This window comes from Trichoplax adhaerens, genomic scaffold (assembly GCF_000150275.1).
Source record: "Trichoplax adhaerens TRIADscaffold_5 genomic scaffold, whole genome shotgun sequence".
Taxonomy (NCBI): domain Eukaryota; kingdom Metazoa; phylum Placozoa; class Uniplacotomia; order Trichoplacea; family Trichoplacidae; genus Trichoplax; species Trichoplax adhaerens.
Window position 1 is genome coordinate 858735 of NW_002060947.1, and position 21546 is coordinate 880280.

Here is a 21546-nt window from a genome sequence, read left to right on the forward strand (position 1 = left end):
TAACAAATAGTAAATTAATGAGATTGTGCAATATTAGAAAAATAAATCAGTACATCGTCAATAGAGAATTCTAATGTAATATTTGAGCCGGGATAACATCTCTTAACTAAATCTTGTATATTGTTGTATTGTCGGAGAAAGTGCTCTTGCATACTGTGCCAAACAACCTACAAATAAACATTGAAGTGAAATGGTTTCAGTATATCGCTGCTATTGTATAAGTAACGTACGTGCACTGTTACTAAGCGTCATTGTACCTGCAAGAGATTTTCTTCTTCACACAAGTGTTTTTCAACTTTCTTATATAAACTATCTAAACCCTTTCTAACCTATAGCGGATACAATGTTAACATAGATTCACTTAACAACGACGTATTCGTAAGTTAATAATTATGCCAACTTCTGTAGCTTACTTCTTTCGCGGGATATTCTTTGATTATTTTCCGAAGTTCTTGTTTGTTATAAGCTAACTGGAAGCCAACTTCTTCAGCTTTAACACCGGATGCTAACAGATTCTCTAACCCGTCGATAAATGTCTATAAAGATTAAAGAAATCAGTTACCTACTCGCAAAGTCTGAAAGTGTTTTACTATTTGATACAAGTTTCGAATTACGTTTAGGTTTTCCATTGGTCGACCCAACATGGATGTAATGTATGCATTTAAATAAAATTGATAGTTTTCTTTTGCTTCTTTTCTTTCATTTTCTAAGCTGGTAATTTTCAAACGTGCAATGCTTGCTACAAATGGATCGAATAACGTTGAATGTACGATTACCTTTTAGTAATGTTTTATAGCTTATAAGAACTGCTTAAATGTAATTATAGTAAGTAAATTAGGGCGATAAATAAAGTCGAAGTGTTTTCAACAGTATACTTACAAAATAATCGATGAAAGTTTTCTAGTCATTATATCGAGAGATAAACAGAAATTGACACCCAAATATTAGTCTTAATTTGTAATGTCATTAAAACGTAAAAGCTCCTTGTCTATTATTACCAAAGTTTATGACGTCCTTAGGTGTTTTTGGATGCTCAAGTGCTACTCTAGAAATTCCAGCACATATAGCAATAAACAAACGAGAATATGCCTTATCGAGATCGCCTCTCCTGTCAGAACCTTTAAATATCGTTTCTGCCTCTTCTGCAAATTCCTGCAAGAGAAGTTAGGAGATATTGGATCCCGTTGATGAAACTAATATGCACTAATATTCGAATATTTATAAATTCAATGCAAACCTCAAATTTAATGACAAATGGAAGAATTCCGCATTTTGATTTCTTACTGATTTTGTAATCATCGAAAGATCTCGTCAAACTTGTCTAATACAAATTTTAATGAAACGGAGGTATTATGCTGTGAGATTAATGATGTCCTTAAAATAACAAGGCATCATTTTTTCTTTTGGTTTTCATAAAGTTTGTAAAGGTGAACTACCAAGGGTATTATTACATTGCTGTACTTACTACACATCCATCGAATAGACGCTTAACAGTAACCAACCAATTCGCAATCAACTTGCTGTAAAAGGAAGCTACACCTTGAGCGTACCCGTAGTGAGATTTTATTTGTGCACTAACGCGTACGAACATGTGTAGAGAAATTCTAAAATATAGTAGCAGATATAATTAGAGTATATTTTCAATCTGCAACTATAAAGCATCAAATGAGGTACAAAAAAATATAAGTGAATTTAAAATGAACATACGACGGATCAACTTTGTCACCAGCCTTAATGAGATTAGCCATATCCGAATCTAGTGAAGGAAAGATTTCTTCTAGCATATTCCTAAAAATGTTACCAAAGCATTCATTTATGGATTCGTAATACCACATTTACATGGGACTACCCATTCTCAAGCAAAACTTGTAGTAAATAACTACCTGGCGTCGTCGAAAGTCTTTCGTCTACGTATAGAGAAATATAAGTTGGTGATCAAAATCTGTTAAATTCAGCCTTACTGTTATTAGAACTTACTGTTTTTCCATCATTGCGTCCTTTCTTGCACGACTGCCCTTCTTAGTACGAAACGCATCAGGTATATCATTTCCATTACCAAGTTCTGATGAGTTGCTAGTTGATAGCTGACTCAATCTCCTCCTACTTTCTGCTACACTACCAGAGCTATCAATCGTGTCTTCGTTAATCTGTTGCTGTAGGGAAAATGCGGTTAAAACATAATCATGACTCAAGTCATGTAATAAAATTATAGCCTAGCAACAAACCGGATGGTTGGTCTTGATATCGCTAACAACGGGAAGATGAAAGAATTCCGTAATAAAGTCCTGTTCATGACCAACATACGATCCTAATCCCTCTAATAAAATTCCAAAAACCTAAGCAAAGAACCATTTCGGTTAAATTATTTTCATTAAACGGCTATAATCTTGATATTAATCCTAAATGATGCACCTTTCCAAATTTAGCAATAACTTCCTTATCAAACCCGGACGTTTCAGAGTTATGTATACCAGATCTTATATCCACATTCTTTAAACTTTTCGTGGCCGTATTGAAAACATCTATCATTAAGGGTAAAAACAGAATAAGAGTAATCAATGGAATGACAGAAACTACAAACGCTAACGTATCGTTGATAAACTGCTTACCAAAAACTTTACTGTCAGAATTACTCTTCTGAAAAACTTTCTTAATTTTCTCAAAATAGTCATGCAATTCCTTTTCATATCGCTTACTGATACAACGAGTATATGCCTAACAAGACCATAAATATTATACAGTAAGATTGATCGTAATACGCCCATTTACTAAGTAGGATCAATTAAAGAACTAAATTATACAGCTACGCATACATTGCAAAGATCCTCAAACATAACTGAGTCCATTTCTTTTAACCATAAAACTAATTGCGCATAGGGTAATAGCTTTGAGTGTCTGATAGCATGCTTTGGAAGTACAATTTCTCCTGATGAGCCAACACTTATAAACTCGAATGTACTACCCTATGGTTTTGTTATCATAAGAATTATCATATTAGCGAAAAAATATTTATAACTCTTAATAATTGATATGCATAATGACAATATTACCTGCTTTTCAAACATACTAATTAACCGTTCCTTGAGACGTTTCTTAAATTTTGTACAGTGCATGCTAATATTTTGAAATTGTTCGCTAACAGCATTTAGCCGAATCAATTCTGACGTTAAACCAATTGAAACCGTTAGATAATTGTCATAATTTTATCGCTTAGTGTCAACACCTTCGAGGCTAACAACTCAGCCATGTTAAATTTATTACTAACCTGGTTTCGAATCCGATTTTAAAGCAATTTGAGCAGCTAAGGCAGCTTCAGTACATTTCGGTAATGCGTATTCATCATCTACACTAGCTTCGGCTAGTGTAGTCAAGTATTCCTCTGGTAAGTCAAATCGTTCCTAGATATAATGGCAAAATTAGCTATTTCTAATAGTAAAGTAATTCTCTTACTTAACACTATTGTGAATATGGTAATATAATCATCTTATAGAAAGAACTGTATAGCAGTTATACAATTACAAACCACGATTGCCTCTACTTCAGCTATTAGTTTGTTATAATTTTTCATCTCCACTATCATATGATCGTTTATGGAACTCATTTGATGCATATGCTTCTCAACGGTCTAAATTAAAATGAATAAGAACCTATATTACAGATTTTGGTAAAAATTACAGTGGGATGAAAATTATAAATGCGATTCTTTCAGAAAAACAACCTTAAGCAATTCAGAATAGTAACTCAATTTATCTTCGACTCCGTCCAATTCCTTCACGCTATCATTAATATATTCTACAAGATCTATAACACCTTGTTCGGCATTCATAATAGTTTGAATATTAGCCTGTAGATAGTAAGATACAAATCATCAATTAGTTAGTTTAGGTGTCATCGATATGGGCTACGTACCACATTTGTCGAGACGTAAGTGAGTTAAAACTAAATAGCGAACATTTATCCGTGTCAAATTCTTGCTATAACGATTTGCAATATTTAAAATCTGCTTAATCATTTGTAACTTAAGCATATTATACGTACACCATCGAGTGCAATTAGTTCTTCGGATAATTTTTCGGTAAATAGTTCAGCATTAGTTATCGAATAATCGAATTTGCTCATCATGGCTTGAAGATCTGCTTCTTCAGCTGTTGTTAATTCTTGATAATCTTCTGCGGCTGAGTTAATTATTTATTTATTACGTTAGTAATTACGTAAGTTAATTCCACTATAATAAGGCAATTAACAGTGTCCAACCAACATACTTTCAACTCCTTCTACTTGTAAAATAGCATCCTGCTGCTGATCGGCCTCGTTTGCATTGGCATTAAGTAATAGTTCTAAATTAATTTTAATTTGTAGTTTGAGTGCATAGTCAGGTACCAATAGGAGTAAAATCGTACTTTATTACGATTCGATTTATAAATTCAAACGCATTAGTATCTCAAATGATGTCAATACTCAACTCTTCAAACTATTATTCAAATTTCGAAAATCGACATTTTGAGCTGGAACGAATTTGTTACAGATCTACGAGAGACCATAGCAGACACAATTTAGCAAATCGTATTTATGATGGTGATGTTTTTGTTAGTCACCATCCAAGTAAGATCAAGAAAGCGATTACCAGCGTAACAATTATATTACACTGTATTAACTAAAAGTAATGATTAAATCTTTACTTTAAACTTTTGCTAGTTACTACACTGAATTATGTTGAAAGCATAAACAATATTTCAATTTACCTTCCATAGTTGCCCAATAAAAGCAGTCTTTTCGTAAACATTATTAGCTACCCATTTGAATGTTTTCTCAAGTATTAAATCGAAATCTTTACTTTCCTACAATTATACAACAGTCGAAAGGATATCAATATCATCTATTGATTCAATGATTACGATAGCGTTTTATTATAGATCAAAAATTATAGTTAAACTAAATAACAAGGAACTATCACTTTAAAATATTTATTTGCATTACTGTAGCAGTTGGGTCAACATTAACGCGTATTAGCTTACGAATTTGGAGAATTTATCCGTATCAATAGAAATTCAAGTTTGAAAGTTATTATTTCGCTTTAGTAAATCGTAGCAGAAGGTAGAGAAATATGATAAAAATAACGCAATTTACTAAGGTTCTCGTCTACAGTATACTGTACAGCTAAAGATATCATACTGTACGTGTGCTACTTGTTTATAAAAACCGGAACCGTCCGAAAAAGACTAGATCAATTAAATGTTCAGTTGCCAATATATTGGTATCTCATTATATGCTGAAGACTTACCTCGCCGCTGTCTTTGCCATCTACTGCCTTGAGTTGCTTGATGGTCCATGACGTCTTCTTTTTGAATGTGCCCTTTTCAGATTTTCTGACTTGATATAACGAAACTTGTATCGGCTCCATTTTAGTCGCTACCATAACATTCAAATCAAACTCTATTAACTTAGCTTAAAATGGCATCATGTTGTTTCAAAATGTTCATATAGTACAGTACAAGAAAAAATAGCATTCTAGCTGTTGAAGCACAATTCTACTGTACTGTACGTAGTTAGTATTTCTAGTTTCTATGCTTTATCAATATGCAAAATGGTAGTAGGCGTATATGATTACCAGAGGCACAATTAGTCAATTTCCTGTAAGAAACTAAATAAGATTGAGACAGTAATTGGTCAAGTGAAATATGTGATACGTAATTCATCATGATAAAGGCGTCTACAATACGTTGAGACGTGCAATCCTCATTGCTCTCTATTATTATAACGTTGTCTACAATGACTAAGAATGAAAATGTCAATTCTACAACTTGGTTACATGCTAGCCTATCTTGCTGATTTGGGTCGTGATTTTAGTATTCAGAGAATTCCTAGCTACCTATTTATCCCAACCTATTGCTGTGGTTTAATTTGGATGGCTTACGAGGTAATGCAATGTACAAAGGAAACTTTGATATGCATTAAAAATCATGTAGGCTGCAACTACAGTAAATTGCGATTCAAGTCGAGTGTTGTTCAATCTAGGTGTGTCATCAATTCATAAAATTTTCAAGCAATCAAGACTTTTATACATCTATAGACCATAGACTTCTGACAGTAAAGCTTACCGTCATAACTCTCTATCGCAGATAATTCTGTTTAGTGATTTATTTTCGACAATACTTCTAATAAAAATTGCTATCTTCACTATTATGATAACTAGTTTAATAATTGAATCCAATGTAATTTGACTGCAATCATCACAGCAAAGGAATGGTAAAGACAATCTCAGTCTATGAAGACAAGAAGGCAACGATCAATCAGTGTTGTCATACAGAGTCATTTGAACATTGGCTTCACTGAACGGAGACTTTCAGCAATAGGATTTTTCATTGACAGCGCAGGCTATCACAACATTATCCACATTAACTTGTATCTTTTCACTACTCGTCCCGTTCAACATGGTTCACTTAGGCATTGAAACCATGGTTATTTGCATACTGTACTTTAATATTATTATTCAAATAAACTTACCTGCAATACATAAAAAATCCGTTTTCTTCCTTTTACCGCCACGTTTATTGACCCGAACAAACGCACGCAAGACTTCTTCACCAGGTGTAAAAACCTCATTCTGTAGTCTATGCTTCAAAGCAGCCATTTTCGATTTGAGTTAGGGATTAGTCGGTTTCAATAATTTTATGCAAAATGGCGTCCAATCCCAACTATTGATTGTACATAATTGACAAAGTATTTCTTCTTAATTGGCTGGCCTAGTTGAAATTTTCAGCAATGGACGATGACAGAAAGTTTCAATTGCATTTGACGAATGCAATTGAAAGTTACAATAGGGCGAATGTCAGCCTATGAAGATCGATAAGGCTTTTATGACTTTGTGGGTCGTGCTACCGAAGCGTGTAGCACAGTCTGTAATCACTTTGGAACTTCAAGCACAACGACTGAGGCAAACTGATGCGTTATGACGAAGCTGCGAGTCACCCTTGCAGCGTATCATACTGTTGCAACACGAAGCAATGGGCGGGTGAAGTGACATCCACTTCAGTAACGCTTGTTTACAACACTGCTCTGTACGACTCCCTGTGAACACGAGTGGGTGTACTGTACAAGTACTGTGTACAGTAGGTAGGTACTCATTAGGTACTGTACTGTACTGTACACTGTGTTCAGTACATACAGTACTGTACATTGTCAGACTCAGCCAACCGTGGACTTTCTGGCGAATCCGTAAAGAGTTAGTCGATGTCTGCTCCAGCCTAGGCATCCATTTTTTTTTAGTTGTTCAATCTTGCCCCCAACTGAGTTTCTGATACAATGGTATACCGTTAGTTTACTCATAGCTCAGCAATAAAGTACTACTATACCGTCGATAGTCAATCTTGGAGTTAATAATTCCATGTTACTGTAGAAAGTGAAGCTTCTAGCAATCAAACTGACAAGTTGTCATTCGCACTGGATGACGTCACTCTCGCCTTGTACAACATCGTACTTGTACAGTAAAGTAACGTGTACTGTACACTGTACACTGTACACTGTACACTGTACACTACTGTAAACTTCAGACTCCACTACTAGACTGGTACAGTACAATGTGTAACACGGAGTTTTGTAGATGAAGATCACTGAAATCATCGTTTGCTTAGTGTTTCTTTTTCAGGCATCCAAGGTAGAAGACATTGATGTCCACTACATCTCCAAACGTCAGTAAGGCTTTGCTGTACTTCATGTCGAAGCGACCGTGCATTTCATATATTATATCAGCAATGATAAAATCGGTGGCAATCGCATCATTGTTAAGACTATGTAAATATCAAACTTTGCACTTTAGGAGAAGTTGCATGTAAGGGATTGAAATGGAGTTTTACAGTACTGTAGTATGCCATTTGCTGAGAACTGGTTTCACCAATGAATACTATAATGTATACAGTATTCTATTGCAGGCTAAAATTTAGAGGTAAAAGCCAAGGCATAAACCTTTAAACATCCTAATAAAGCGGTTAGTGACTACAGGCTGAAATTTAAAGGTATAAGCCAAGGCATAAACCTTTAAACATCCTAATAAAACGTTTCCTTACTACAATACACAAGTAATATGTAAACAGTACGAATTTCATTTCATTGCACACAATATCTTATTACAGCCTGGAGTTTAGACTTGCAAATTGAGTCGTCAACCTCGGAATATCGTAGTAGAAATACTGGTTACTAAGCAAATTGTAAGAACTGGAAGTAGTACAAATTTCATCGCATACAAGAGTCTACTACAGCTTGGAATTTAAACATGCAAGCTAAGGCATTAACCTCTAAGCATCGTAGTATGGTAAATCGCAATAACGACTGCAAGTAATCCGTGCTACTGTAATATGCATTTCGTTTCAATCTATGTCGTATTGCATTATAAAGTTGACAACCTCAAAAGAATCCTTGTCCTCATTACTGTCCTAAATACTGGCACAATATGCAATTTTACCTGGCTAATGATTCTTAGCGATACTCCAAGTTACGGATAGATGTAAATATCCAAAACAGACTGGCGTAAAAATGCTAGGAAGAAGAATTGTAGTGATAGGGCTGGCGTTCTCAGCAATTAGCGCCTATCTGTTGTGCATATCTAGACTACATCATTTGAACTATTTGAAGGTTTGCGTTATGCTAGACCATAATCAATGCCATAAGGTAGTCATTCTAAATGATTTATACTACCATCTGTTACCCTAGTAAAGTAGCAATTATCCTAGAAACATCCCGTTTGACCCCTTCTCCTATATGTATATTCAGATATTCCACAATGAAAATTGCTTATACAGGTAAAATCTAGATTGTTACTACAACATTCATACCAGGAAGCAAATGCTATACAAATCTAATAATACTTTTACATCAGCGAATAAGGTTAACCACGACCGATTTATTATAGGCTTGTATCGCATACAAAATCAAATCAATCATGGTAAATACAATTGTTTAGCAGGTAACTGCATATTTATAAATGAGTGTAATCTTGCTTTCCTGCGCTACTAGTAATTCGAGAATGGTACAATAAGGAAGGTGTGAGTGAAATGCTAGATAGCTATTGATATTACTCTGGTACCCGATCTACATTGGTATGTGCGATTATAACAGCTTTGCGGAGCCTGAATCTACTAATAGTACTGCTTATAATAAATTAATTAATGATTGAATCGCGAAAGATACATCTATGTACTGTATGCCCCTGCAAACTATAAATTACACTGGCATTTGAAGTTAGAAATACATCAAAGCAACACTGTCAATTTTATAGCATTACGGTACATCAATATAACACAATTTATAGAATATAATGAAAAGAAATAAAGCATTATCAATACTGATTAAATATCTATCAATCTCTCTCGATATATTTATCTATCGGTAAGAAATGTATCAAATCTTTAAAGAAATCATTAAAGTCAATAATGTTGTTTTATCGTGAAGTTCCAAATGATCTAAAACAGCCTTTAAATTACGCAATTGCAGCTATTAGCCACAATACTATCATCTTCGATGAACTAAAGCTACTACTCCAATAAGATGATAACTTAAATATACTGTATCATCCAGATATCATAAAACTGTGGATCAATCAAGTTGAAAATTATACAACTAAATTCAAGAGAAAAGTATCGGCGGATAAGATTGTTCTTTTTGAGCAAACAAATAATCGAAATCAATAAATTTCTAGCATGACTGGATCAATATTAAGCGGCTAATTTACAGCATATTAAAGCAACTCGAATCTTATTAAGATAATAATTTTTCATTCCATTTCCGCAGATATCCCATTTACGATCAAATAATTGTACATTCTCCTAAAACAGAATAGCAAATATAACAATCATTCCGCAATCAGCTACGCTCTATAGACTTGAGATGCGAAACATGAATGCGTTTGTAAAGCTGATACCATGACGGTAGCTACTGCACTTACCCTTCGGTTTACCACCAAGATATTTAATAGTTTTTCTATCTTTCCCTTTTTTTGCTATATTCAATGGAATTAAATTACGCTAGATCGATGAAAGAAACAAATAAAGAAAAATGAATACTCAACCACATCTACCAGCACTGATCAGATCGTGATGTATTGCTAACCTGATTGAGGATACTCGAATCTGCTCCGTTCTCCAAGAGTATTAATATACTTTCATGGCAATTATGTTGAGTAGCTACATGTAACGGAGTATCGCCATACTACCGGGATGAGATATTTCAATGAGATTTCAGTTATAAGCTGACTGCAGTACGATATTATATATATGATATGTAATATTTTGATAACATAATTACGGCTTGAGAGAACGAGCGAAATTTCGAATAACTGTAAATTTTATTACTTGAAATGAATAAAACTTACATTATCTTGATGATTAACAGCAGCTCCTTGTCGCAATAACCATAAAGCTATGTTATCATGTCCAAAACGGACTGCTTCATGTAAGGGTGTTTGCCCTTGCTTCATTAGATGATAGTACCCGATCCAAAATAAAATAAATAAATAAAAAGATCGCCGAAGTATACCATTATTAATCAATTTATAAAGCTAAGCATGTTATAAACTTTTATTAGATACTAATTATAAATGAAGCTATCTTATTAGTAATAACGCTATTAGGGTCATTCGTTAGCTATTAGCAGCACCAACCATGTTTTCTGGACTAACGGAGGCACCGAACTCACGCAGTTTTTTCACACAATATAAATTTCCTTCAACAGCAGCATAATGTATCGGTCTTTCCTCTAATTTCTAGAACAAATAGTTTGGTACGTTATATCGACCAATTTCATCCTTTACATAACTTGATTTGATTTTGAGACAATATAAATAGTTTCTTGTATGAACTCCTCATTTGCACCCGTACAAATGTGAATAATCTTACATCAAGTATGCATGTAAGATTGAAACAGTCAACATGAAAAAAGGCGCTCGCGAATTTTAAAGTGATTACAACCATTTTATTTAATTGAACGACTTCATTAGACAATAATTTACTATCACGAATACTACTTTAATTTTGCAGAAGCTTACATTGGCTATGTTTGGATCAGCTCCATTCTTTAGCAATAATGTTAACGCATCACCTTCTCCTTTCCAGGCGGCAATATGTAAGGCAGTAGAATTTTCTTTCTGTAGAATAGCATTTAACGTTTATACACAGGTGTATTCGTACTATTAGTAATACGATATATGATCCGATATTGTATAATCTAAGATAATAGTAATCTACTTGTTACTATTTATTACCACCCGGATGATTCTTAGTCTAGGTATTAAAAGTCATAATTATTCATGCACGCATGAAATCTTCTCACATTAACTAACTATTAAAGCTTATTACTTTAGCTCCCATCTTTAGCGATAGCATAATTCAACAGATTTCATGTAACTATCAGAAGATAACTATTAAGCAGTGATACTCTTTTCGGCTTTTTCAGTGAAAAAAGTAAAAATGCTTTCATTTTTAAACCGATATTTGGCAAAAAATATCGGTATTTGAAAAACAGAATTTTATCGCACGATTAAGAGATCATTGTTGTAATATACGATTGGTGAATTAAAATCTATAAACATTTATAAATCATGTCTATAAAATAATCTGTAAAATCAAATCTAATATTTGCTAGATGAAGATGTAATAATATCAAAGCGGCTTAGCAGAGCTACTCCGACTTTATCATAAACTATAACGGATAATGATACCACCTTTCACTTTATTCCTTACCACGAAAATGCCATCGACCTGGTCTATCATTTCTTGGCGTATATCAATTATATTCCGATATCTTTCTAAGAGCTGCACATTTTTTCTTTTTGCCGCCTCATATATAGTTGCTGTTGTTATAATCTAAAAGATAGCGTTCAATATAAAAGCTATAAAAACTAGTGTTACAACTTCCAAATTTTGTAACAAGTACTAGATCTGCACTCAGCAAGGAGACCCAGTAATTAAGTTGAAGAACTAACTTTACTGTTAAAATGAAGAGTTTATATACTTTCTTTATTGTGACCTTTGATCTACTGACGTAGATCACAAGATCATCACTAACAGAAAGGTTTCTCTAGTTTAGTCATTACGAATAGGCTATAATGCCAAGTATGGCAACATGAGAATACATATATAGATAACCTTAATATAGTACCATAACTACATCTATATACGCCTGACGTGATAATATCGTGATATTTAACCATGAATCTATAGTATTCGTGGATATCATAACGATCATTTCAGACATTACTAACAATCGGTAGTACTGCTATAGTTAATTTAAACGAAATCATTTACAGAATTGAAGAGGATTCGTACAATGTACAAAGTAACGGTGTTGTAAAATGTGACATATTTTAGATCTATTATAATTAATAATTGTCAAACCCCGTAGAAGGTGGATAAAAATGCATTTAGTGGGTAAATGCACTAGTTATAATAACATTAAGCTTTCCAACAACATCTGTAAGTCTAGATGTCAGTTGTATTATTATGATTTATTACTTTATATCATTTTACATTTTAGACGGTAGAATCATAACTTCTGTGTCTAGGTTCAGTGCTTTATTTTTCTGTTCAGTAAAATCTTACTGATCGTAAATAATTCAAGCAAGATTCTAAGCCAAAAATTCTTTACCGATTAGATGGAAAAGGTAAATAAAATGTTAAAGATTCCTGTATCGTGCCATGAAGTAATTAAGATTTACAACCATTCTGGCATAGCTATTTTGCATTTCAAGGAATATAGCCATAATTCAAATTCATGACTGCTGCGTATTGTTTTACTAACGAATATTACAGTATACCAGTACAGTAGTATTTCTATCAATTAAAGCTTTAAGCAACACGAAGGATAGTTAGAATAGCATAACTATCCGATATCTGCGATATTAACCTACGATTTGGTTACGTATCTCATAAATGATTTATAAGCTATACGTTGTTTTCAGAAATCATTTATATGAATTCTTAAGCTCATGTTCTGATTCAATAATGAAGTGTTTGGTACCGGGGTAACAAGGTTAACAGAAGATGACTTCAATTCCTAACATTTAAGTTAATTCTAGAAATCTGTTACACATTACAGACCCAATATTTAACGAATAGAAAGGGAGAGAATCTAAGAAATAGTTTGAAACATTAAGATAATTACCATACTAGGTACCGTAACGTAATCTTGAAATAGCAAGATTTAGATAAAATCTTTTATATCTACTGATACTGCATGTAAGCAGTTTGTTATATTGTACAAATGATATCTGAATCCTTGTGTTAGTTATCATTTTAGTTTCATAAATGCTATATTATTAGATCAATAAAGCTAAACGTTGTGAAAGTACAAGGACAGTTAAATTTAAACTGATCTAATGTGTTAGATGCCATTATAACTATATCACTTAGATCTAACTATTGACAGTCAGATTTGTCATGCTCCAATAAAGAAAGAAAGAGTTGAGAGCCGTTATCTAAAATAAGGCTCCATGTTTCTAAACTGATGTAGAGGTACAAATGGAGAATGATCCACGAACAGCATAACACATTCGTGAGCAAAGCAAGTCGGAATTGCTACATAAGTCTTATTACTACTTTATAACAATATTTGGCTTGAGTACATCAATATCATTACAAGAATTAGCTAAGGATATGCAGTATTCCCTTCTGCTCATATAGTCAAACTGTTTATGATTAAGTTGGCACGATAAAACTTTTTATTATCTTTGATGTTCGGAAGACATTAAGAGAGTAGCATCTTTTACCAGCTAAATTATAATTTTCGATGGGTGTATCAAAGTTAACATAATCAATCCAGGTTATATTTTAAGAGCTTTAAAAATGCATATAGCTAACCTGACTTTTGGACATGTTTGGTGACGTTGGTGTTGAACTACCGCTACCAATTAATGGATAGTGAAATATAAGAAATCATCAGATTCTATACAATATTGACCTTAAACTAAATCCTCTTGACAAGGGCCGTAAAAAAATTATTTTCTGACTCGAACAGTACTTATTATATTATAAATCTAAATACTAGGCTATAGTTGTGATCCTATTAATCCAGTGTTATTCTTTCTATGCTGTCAATACTATAACAACCACCTTAAGTACAGTAGAGTCAAAATATTACTTTTAGACTGAGCTAGCTGATAGATTAATATCTATAAATTAATATAAACGGCAGGCTGCAAGGGCAGGTAAGTAGTTTTTCTCTCGATAGATCGAACACTACGCGTGCTAAGGAAAGAACAATCAGGCCTGAAATCTATTGTTATTATCTCGAACAGTTAAGCTAGAATTTAATAGGCTGCTTGTATAATAAACAATGAGATGGTAACAATAGTTCAGTAGAATTGTCATATGCTGACTACCATTTTTGGATATAGAATCGATGGGAAAATGCAAAATTTTATAGCTGTTTAAGCATTCTTGCATGGCTCTATTTTAATAATCCGTGGTTGACGGATCGAGAAATCGAAGCTTAATATTATCAACTTAAATAGATTCATGACAAGGCAAATTCATTGAAGCGGTAATTATCCAAACTTGATCTTAGATATTTAATTAATGGAGATGATAATGTACATTGGTATAAAGTTTGAGGTAAATATAATAAAATAATATTATTACGTTACTAGCATACATGAAAGCAGTTAATATACAGTATGCGAATTTAGTTACTATAGCATGATAATGAAATAGGAACTAATTTAATTATAGATAATTGTACTGTAGTCGTATCCATCATTTAGCTGATTAGTAGTGTAATGTTCATGCGGCAATTTATCAAGTCTAATTGCTATAAAAATATCCATTATGTTTGCAAATGATCATTTAATAAGGATAAAGTACAAATGAGCTTGGATCGTATCAGCCTAGGATTTGGCCTTTATCATACACCACAATTAATTCGTGCATTAGCTTAATTTAATAAATTAAATCGTTCGTTACTAGCCCTGCACGTACTTCCCCTACATTACTATGCTGCGCTGCACTATACGGAAATAGTAAAAGTACTATATATCGATGCGCATTAGTACCTTAGCGAATACACTGCACTATAAATAAATACTGTACAATTATTGAATATTTTCGAAACTTATTTAACTGAAGTGGCCTTTTTCTTTTTGTCATTTAACTACTTAACTGTACATTAAGATACATTGAGATTTCAATGGTAGGTCATAACAGCCAAAATTCGAGCATTTAATTGACATAGTTTCATACAAGAATTGCTAGCTAATACAGGAGTAGCTGTGTAATATACATGCAATTAAAACAAAATCCGTTCTAGAGTCATTGTTTAGAGAATAACGAAAGATAGAGCATAATCTCTGATTAAATTATTGAATAATATTACTGACTATACGGTACATTATCGCAGCTTTTCAAATTTAATAATTTAATTCTGCGTTTACTACATTTAAGCAATAGGATCTAGATATATTTTTGACCACATCATTTCGCTATTTAAAACCCAATAGTAAATATCTTCAATTAATTAACGACAAACTATTCAATTGTACTATGAACATACAAAAATTAACAAGGAAAATATCACAAGTGAATTGCCTATGTAATACACTAATTATATTCAAAAGTATATAGAGAAGCTATACTATACATTACGGCCTGTAATTTTTTAGACCGTTGACGATAGTAAAATGTCGAGGTCACAAAGACATCTCAAAGAAAACCACCATACACAATTTCTATTACAAGGGTATGATGAGCTAGTAAAATAAAATTGAATCGGGCGATTTTCAGATTACTTTACATTTGCAACCGTATTGATGTATACTGTATACTTTACTGCTGGTATGTATGAACTCAGTATGCGCTATAATCAATCATTGTCTATTTTCAGAGTATTCATAACTTGCATGCAGTAACTATAATAACATGAACAGTAGTTGCACTATGACAGTATATTAAATAACGAATTGGTATTCAGTCTAATTTTAGCGTAGTTCTCCGCATTAAAATTACCATAAGCAGTACCGCACACAGTAGGGCACCGCAGATATTTAGGCAATTGTTGTAATTTCAGCTAATAAAAATTTTTCTTTTCCGGCAATATGCTAATCTAGATCGGAGCGCTAATTGGTGGTTTAAGTAATGAAACCCTGTGATGCCTTAAAGCCGAATCGAATAATCACGGTTAAAAAATGTAATATTTTCACAATACAACATTATCTTGTCAACCTCTTAAATTTAGTGATGATTATACTTACCGAGGAGATTTGTATTTCTCTACAACCGCGCGTTGAGGCTGAGTATGAGCCAATCGAAACGCTTCAAATATTCTATTTAAACAAGGTGAAACTTGTTGCCATTGGTAATTGGTATAAGTTGATAATTCTTGTGGCTATTTGGTTTTATGAGATCGATTAATAATAACTTTATTAGTATCCAATACTTTGATGGTAAGACACAATACAGTACGGCATATTCATTCATACAAACCCAATATTTCAATTTAAACGTATGCAAAGCCAAAGAAACGGCTGATACAGCAATCAATGACGGCATAAATTGTAAGAAGCCATAATCTTTGAGCGTTAATTCCGTCAAGTACTAAATTCGCGTTTGTTGATACGTGAGTAACTTGCATTGAGATCAGCCGAGAGTAATGATTCAAATACACATATATCAGTGCTTACCATAGATAACTCACGAATTTCGCTATCTAATCCAGCTTCACTACCGTAACGCTCCAAGAAATCGACGGCTGTAGGACTTGATAAGTTAAAGGAAAGGACCTTTAACATAAGTGATTCCATTTTTAAAACCTAAAAGGAAAGGATCATAATAGTGACTTTTTAATAACTACAGTGATAAAAGCGATCAGTAGGTACCTTATCATATTGTACGAATACTCTTTGAATGGAGGAAGCTAACCTGTTTTATATTATATGTATCGTCGGTGATGTACGCAAATTCTGCGCAATCTGGTGGATATATTTCTTGAAATTTACTATAATATCCAAAAGAATAGGGAAAAAAAAGAAGCAACAAGAAAAACGTTCTTTCGTCATTTATAAATCTATACTGAGATGACAAATATTCGATTCAACAAAATATCTTAGCAACTGCTAATCTAATAAATGGCAATTTTAAGACTTGATAGCAAAACATTGCTATCTATAATCAATGGAAAGAAACAATCGGTACGCTGCTATAAATAAGGCTGCTGTGCCAACCAATTGTAATTTACTACGTCGAACAGACATAGCCGATAAAAAGCGGTCAATGTATGATATTGCCAAATATAAAGTTCTCTCCCTTAATTTATATTCTTCGCTGACTTCAACTAACCAATCTACCAAGATTGATCTCATTGTGCCATTGACGTCACATTGCCTTTCCATGTAATCGTATTTAGGCCGATGAAAGTACTATAAAAGTTTATGTAGCAAATCAAAGTATACTGATTTAAAATAATTTGAAGCCTTCATAAAAGTAATTATAGTTCTTAAAGTAACAGCTTCATTCATTACATTAACCTAAAAGCTATAACAACATCTGAATTTAAAAACGATTCTAAAGTAATACCTCTGCTTTTCGTAAATACGAATGGATGTCGTCTGCATAGACATCTACGTCAAGTACGGAAGTTGCCTTCCTCTTATTACTCTGTGGCTTTTCAACACTTTCAGACGAGACATTGCGATCTGGGCTAACAACCATCGGAGATTCTACGACAGTATATTCACCGATTAAAAACATTTGAAAGATTTCAAAAACAGTACGTAAGTATCAAGTTAAAAATTTAACGATCGCAAGATTGTAGTTTAGTTCCATACAGATTTTACTGCGGATAGCAAGACAAAACTGACTAGACCAGAAAAATACTGGAGGAATTATAAAACACAAGCAGTTAAACTACTGTAGAACAGAGGCGTAGCTATACAACAGGCCATATCGAATAATGTATCAATTAGAAATTTTTGAAGGTTACACCTCGATGAGGACATTCACCTGCATTGGGAGCTTCCGGCGGTGGAATAGATGCCAGTGAAGGTTTCAGTTTCATCACAGCAACATCCATGCTAGTCACTGTTTTGGTAGATTCTTTTTGAGCGGCAAGATCTACGACCTTAGCCGATGATTGGTTTTGATCGACAATACAGAGTGGTTTGGGAGCTAAGGGTAAACACGGTTCTATCTTAACTGGCTGCATTTGAGGCAAGATATTTTCTTTATTAAATGATTTCTGTTGCTGAGAGCGCAAGCCTTCTGTCGCCATTACTGGTTTGTGCTTGTGTTGAGATTGATTGATTAGAGAATAGGATATGTCGTCATCGACGAATATACGAAAAGTTTTCTGGGTTTGAGGTACGGTCGGTCCTAACTTGTTCGTATGCAACTGCAAATTTGGCACGTTTTCTTTGTTACTCATTCCTTGAGACTGCGTTGAAATACTCACTTCATTGCCAAGATTATTTACTTTACCAGAAAGAAAGGACTGAAAATAATAGAAGAAACGCATTGATTAATTATCTATAAGGGCTTAACCAATACAACTACTTCAAAGTAAGATTCGCAGCGTGATATAATTTTATACCACTTTATTACAGAATAACGTAAGTATGCACATACCATATACTGTAGAGTACATAAAAAAGCAATAACCAATTTTTTATAGCAATTATTACTAAACGAGTGTAATCTGCTCGCGCAATATTTCATTGGTATCAACCAAGGGACAGAAAGATTGCTATATTCAACACTGTGTTATACCTGATTATTAATTTCTGGTTGTTTGTTCGACTTGAAAGCAGCTAAAGGTTGTCGATTCTTTTGCTGCTGTTGCTGCTTGATTATTGCGCATGTGGCAGAATCATCACGACGCATTCTTTTCACTTCCTTGAATCCGTAAGAGACTTCTTGATCCATACTTTCAAATAATTTCAATTGTCAAAAATAAACACGGCGGCAAAGATGAAGTACCTTGTTTGATATTAGCTGCTAGTGGCTTAATTCTTCTTGAATTAGTTATTCGCTATGTAAATACAGGATAAAAATCATGTCACTGTGATTGACCAATTTCCTGGTTTATACAGCGATCATCAAATAAAGTATCAATGGCCGCATCTACCAGACGTCTCGTTAATGTCTTTGAATTAAAATTGCATCCATGACATCATTACTCACTAGTAGATATTTACGAGTAAACCATTGGCAGAGAAATAGTGTTATTTTGAACAGAAATAAAGGATGCTTTTATTGTGGATCACATCAGCATACATCTACCTCTACAGGACACAACTGATCGGTTTATGATGGTGAGGATAGTATTTTAAGTCTTTCCTCAAACGCATCTGGAAGACCAAATATTGATCTTCAATTTGCCTTAAATGCACACTTTGGATAAAATACAGTGCGTGTAATTTCTAATACTCGACCCAGTCAATGTCAATATCTCGCCACAATCAGTACTTAACTACCCGTACATGGTTGCAAAACTACGATTGGAATTTGCTCGACTATTCAATGAAGCACAAATAACAAGTCTAGAGGATAATTCATAACTGATTTTGAACTGTACAGTATAGTACAGTGTTGATATACATGAAAGGACCGCGGCAATGTTGTTCTATCGATGCACAGGAATTCCGGATGAGTGTATAGCATTCGTATTTATTTCAATATTCACAATTTATTTAAAATATGCGTACAGTAATAGCAAATCTTAACAAGACTGGGAGTCCTGCCTGTACGGATGCTACATTATAATTTAATATTATTATTATTTTTTTTTAATTTACGAAACGTAATCCTGTGGTATGTAATGAATCTCAATTTTAGTGATGGACATCATGTCGAGAATATTCCGATTTGTTATTATAAAAATAGCGTAGAGTAATATGTCATCATTAATCGATCATGTTCTAGGAAAAGATACAAAATTCCTATTGCATTATCTCAGTATCTAGCTTTAAATATAGCCCCATGTTGTCGTCATTATTAATTCATAAATAATAATCATTAATTAATTGAAGCCATGACTAACGGCCAACAACAGTTCTTGTCAGGGGTTATTTTAACATCGAGGTTTGATATTGAATATTACATTTGTATGTTTAGTATTATTGCTTGTGTACCTGATTGATGAATTATTATTTTCACTCTACTACAATAAATCCATGAATCATTTGTACTAGCAATGATGAATTCAACACATGCTATATCGAGAGTAAGTCAATATAACATTTCTACTGTACAATAAGTGTATATGTCAATTTGTGCTAAGTTATGCCGTAGCTACGGTACAGTATTGTCTCAATCGCCATGGACAGTATCAGACACTGTAGTGGTTAATTTAGAAAGTAAAGTAATCGTTCATAAAACGTGCTCATTCTCGCTACCGACTATTACTGTTTATTACCGGATTCGATCTTTCCATTTAAAATATTTGCTATTATCAATAGAGTACTATAGTTACAGGAATAAAATGATGGGCATTGAAATAATTAGTATGGAAAAGAGTAAATGTGTTTGCGTGAACATTTTACTACAGTGGCATTGCATTGTCATGGTCGAGGATGTGTGATAAATTAAGAAAGCGCCTTTCAAGCGTTCTCGATCATAATGGTCGAAATAGACTATTATATTATTGGCGACAACTCGATCGAATGGCAGATGTGTACAGTATTATGATATTACTACGCCTGTTGGTTTGCAAGTGAGAAAGAAAAGTATTAAACAGTCGCATGGAGGATCACTTTTGCTGGTAAAATGATAATGTAGCGTATTGTGTAATACGATAGCCGTATTTGCGCCCATCACTTTCCAGCTATTCTCATACTGCAGGCGAAAAGTATAGGAATGGATATTTGTCTTTCGTTCCTCGCAAAATACTATGTGTTGTTGTAGTGGCTTACGATACTTTGATCATTGCTTGAGCCCTTTTTCAAACTACACTGTATCGCATCGTATTCAAGATGACGGTGTTATGAGCATGCGAGCGTTCTCTTTTTCATCGCTACTAGAGTCGATCATTCATTTGGTAGCAAGTTCAATCGTATCCTATTGCAATCAAAGAGGTGCTAACCAACACAAAGTCAATGGATTATTTTCGACCAGAACACGATGATTGTCATAGTAATCAATGCAAAAAGGACAGCATACTGAATACAGCCTAGTGGATTTACATCATGGCAACAAGCCCAGAGGTGTGACAAATCCAGTGATGAAGACGTGTGCCACTACGTTTATTCAGTATATCATTAATGGTAGCAATATCACTAACAAGAAATTCAACGTTCTTTACCTGTTGTACCAATACCAATCGGTAGCTACCAATTTCAAGGATGAATATGTTATCAATCGGCCGCCTTCCTCATGGCAAAAATGTTTACTACAGTATCATGAAGAATAAAGCGCTTGTTATTCAAGCGATGATCAAAGCTTGCAGTAATGCGATCAAATCCTCGAGAATCAATACTGTAGTGTACAGTACTGTCTGCTGCCTTTATACTGTACAATCTACTCTATCCAGCAGATCGTTATCAATGTCGTGATCAATATTTTACACTATCTACAATTG

At 33.6% G+C, this 21546-nt stretch overlaps 3 protein-coding genes across 3 annotated transcripts; all 3 read right to left on the minus strand.

The window, feature by feature from the left end:
* Positions 1–14: 14 nt before the first annotated feature.
* On the minus strand, positions 15–6631 carry TRIADDRAFT_25724 (uncharacterized protein; the record flags this gene model as incomplete). The annotated part of the gene is made up of 23 exons (XM_002112711.1): positions 15–167; positions 258–329; positions 414–536; positions 615–739; positions 880–900; positions 999–1152; positions 1238–1321; positions 1466–1604; positions 1708–1777; positions 2090–2213; positions 2253–2336; positions 2413–2715; positions 2814–2963; positions 3051–3160; positions 3266–3398; positions 3524–3625; positions 3719–3844; positions 4039–4175; positions 4263–4337; positions 4464–4527; positions 4743–4838; positions 5282–5409; positions 6505–6631. 23 exons carry the CDS (start codon positions 6629–6631, stop codon positions 15–17), a joined length of 2700 nt encoding a protein of 899 aa, XP_002112747.1.
* Positions 6632–9707: 3076 nt separating this feature from the next.
* TRIADDRAFT_56193 (uncharacterized protein) lies at positions 9708–11759 on the minus strand (the record flags this gene model as incomplete). Its single annotated transcript, XM_002112712.1, has 7 exons — positions 9708–9818; positions 9938–9991; positions 10102–10200; positions 10364–10549; positions 10652–10753; positions 11036–11134; positions 11730–11759. The coding sequence occupies 7 exons, from the start codon at positions 11757–11759 to the stop codon at positions 9708–9710; spliced, it is 681 nt and encodes a 226-aa protein (XP_002112748.1).
* Positions 11760–16224: 4465 nt separating this feature from the next.
* TRIADDRAFT_24944 (uncharacterized protein) lies at positions 16225–17684 on the minus strand (the record flags this gene model as incomplete). Its single annotated transcript, XM_002112713.1, has 6 exons — positions 16225–16362; positions 16461–16571; positions 16658–16786; positions 16896–16971; positions 17169–17392; positions 17550–17684. 6 exons carry the CDS (start codon positions 17682–17684, stop codon positions 16225–16227), a joined length of 813 nt encoding a protein of 270 aa, XP_002112749.1.
* Between the last annotated feature and the right edge of the window lie 3862 nt (positions 17685–21546).